This window comes from Pyrgilauda ruficollis, unplaced genomic scaffold (genome assembly GCF_017590135.1).
Source record: "Pyrgilauda ruficollis isolate IOZ18807 unplaced genomic scaffold, ASM1759013v1 scaffold753, whole genome shotgun sequence".
NCBI classification, from domain to species: domain Eukaryota; kingdom Metazoa; phylum Chordata; class Aves; order Passeriformes; family Passeridae; genus Pyrgilauda; species Pyrgilauda ruficollis.
Genome location: NW_024529411.1, coordinates 26,639 through 28,030, shown reverse-complemented (window position 1 = coordinate 28,030; position 1,392 = coordinate 26,639). Strand labels below are relative to the sequence as shown.

At 70.0% G+C, this 1,392-nt stretch overlaps 2 protein-coding genes across 2 annotated transcripts in view; one reads left to right on the top strand and one right to left on the bottom strand.

Moving 5' to 3' along the window:
• The window catches only part of TRMT1 (tRNA methyltransferase 1), a 4,349-nt gene extending 4,172 nt beyond the window's left edge, over positions 1 to 177 (top strand). Inside the window, exon 13 of the mRNA XM_041486366.1 lies at positions 92 to 177. Coding sequence (XP_041342300.1) covers positions 92 to 172 — 81 coding nt within the window. The 3' untranslated portion in view covers positions 173 to 177. The remainder of the gene's footprint in view (positions 1 to 91) is intronic.
• Positions 178 to 187: 10 nt separating this feature from the next.
• MAN2B1 (mannosidase alpha class 2B member 1) overlaps positions 188 to 1,392 on the bottom strand; it is a 13,194-nt gene continuing 11,989 nt past the window's right edge. The window contains 3 exon segments of the mRNA XM_041486359.1: positions 188 to 339; positions 420 to 522; positions 569 to 646. Coding sequence (XP_041342293.1) covers positions 224 to 339; positions 420 to 522; positions 569 to 646 — 297 coding nt within the window. The 3' untranslated portion in view covers positions 188 to 223.

Sequence of the window (1,392 nt, the reverse complement as noted above, 5' to 3'; positions counted from 1 at the left end):
AGGGGGGGTCTGTGAATGCAGAGGGGGGTCTGTGAACGCAGAGGGGGGGTCTTGGGGCAGGTCCCAGCCCCCCTTTTTGTCCCCCCCACAGGGCACCTGTCCCCACGGTGAGCAGTGCTGCTACTCCCACGAGCCCCCCCCGGCTGCCCCCTCCCCATTAAAACACGTCTGACCCGACTCGGGGGGGTTGAGTTGGATTCTTTTTTTTGGGGTGGGGGGTTTCTCAGGACCCCCCCGGCCCCCGGTACCGCACAGAGGCCAGGAAGGTTCGGATCTCCATCGGCTCCAGCCGCACGCGGCGCGGGTCCAGCCTGGCCACAGGCCGGGCTTTGGGGGTGCCTGGGGGGGTCGTGAGGGATGTGAGGAGGGGGCTGAGACCCCCAGGACCCCCCCCAAAGCCCCCTCAAGCCCCCCCGTACCTGTGGGTGTGTTCCAGAGCAGGCGGGACACGCTGTGCAGGGGGATGTCCCCCCCCAGCGCCATCTCCTGCACTGAGGTGATGGTGAAGGCCGAGAAAAGGGTCTGGGGGTGGGGGGGGGGGGGGGGTGAGGGACCCCCCGGGGCACAGCAGGACGGCGCCGGCGCCGCGCGGCTCCAGCGTCAGCAGGTGCACGTTGGGGGGCAGCGCCCGGCGCAGCCCCGACACCTGCGGGGGCGCGGCCAGGTGAGCGCGGGGGGCGGGGCCCTCACCTGGCACAGGAGAGCCTGGCCCCTCACCTGGCACAGGAGAGTCTGGCCCTCACCTGGCACAGGTGAGCACAGGAGAGTCTGGCTATCACCTGGCACAGGAGAGCCTGGCCCCTCACCTGGTGCAGGAGTGCACAGGAGAGCCTGGCCCCTCACCTGGCACAGGTGAGCACAGGAGAGTCTGGCCATCACCTGGCACAGGAGAACCTGGCCCCTCACCTGGCACAGGTGAGCACAGGAGAGCCTGGCCCCTCACCTGGCACAGGTGAGCACAGGAGAGTCTGGCCATCACCTGGCACAGGAGAGCCTGGCCCTCACCTGGCACAGGACAGCCTGGCCCTCACCTGGCACAGGTGAGCACAGGAAGGCCTGGCTCTCACCTGGTGCAGGTGAGCCTGCAGGAGAGCTTGCCCACCTGGTGCAGGTGAACCCAGAGCCCCAGCTCTGCCCCGCTCACCTGGCACAGGTGACGCCACACCCCCTCCCCTATCCCAGGTGACCCCCAGCCCCTCCCCTCCCCCAGGTGACCCCCAGCCCCTCTGCGCTCACCTGGCATAGGTGAGCACGGGAGAGCCTGGCCCTCACCTGGCACAGGTGACCCCCCCCAGCCCCTCCCCTCCCCAATGTGACCCCCCAGCCCCTCGGCGCTCACCTGGCGCAGGTGACCCCACAGTTCCTCCCCTCCCCCAGGTGCCCCCCCGCCCC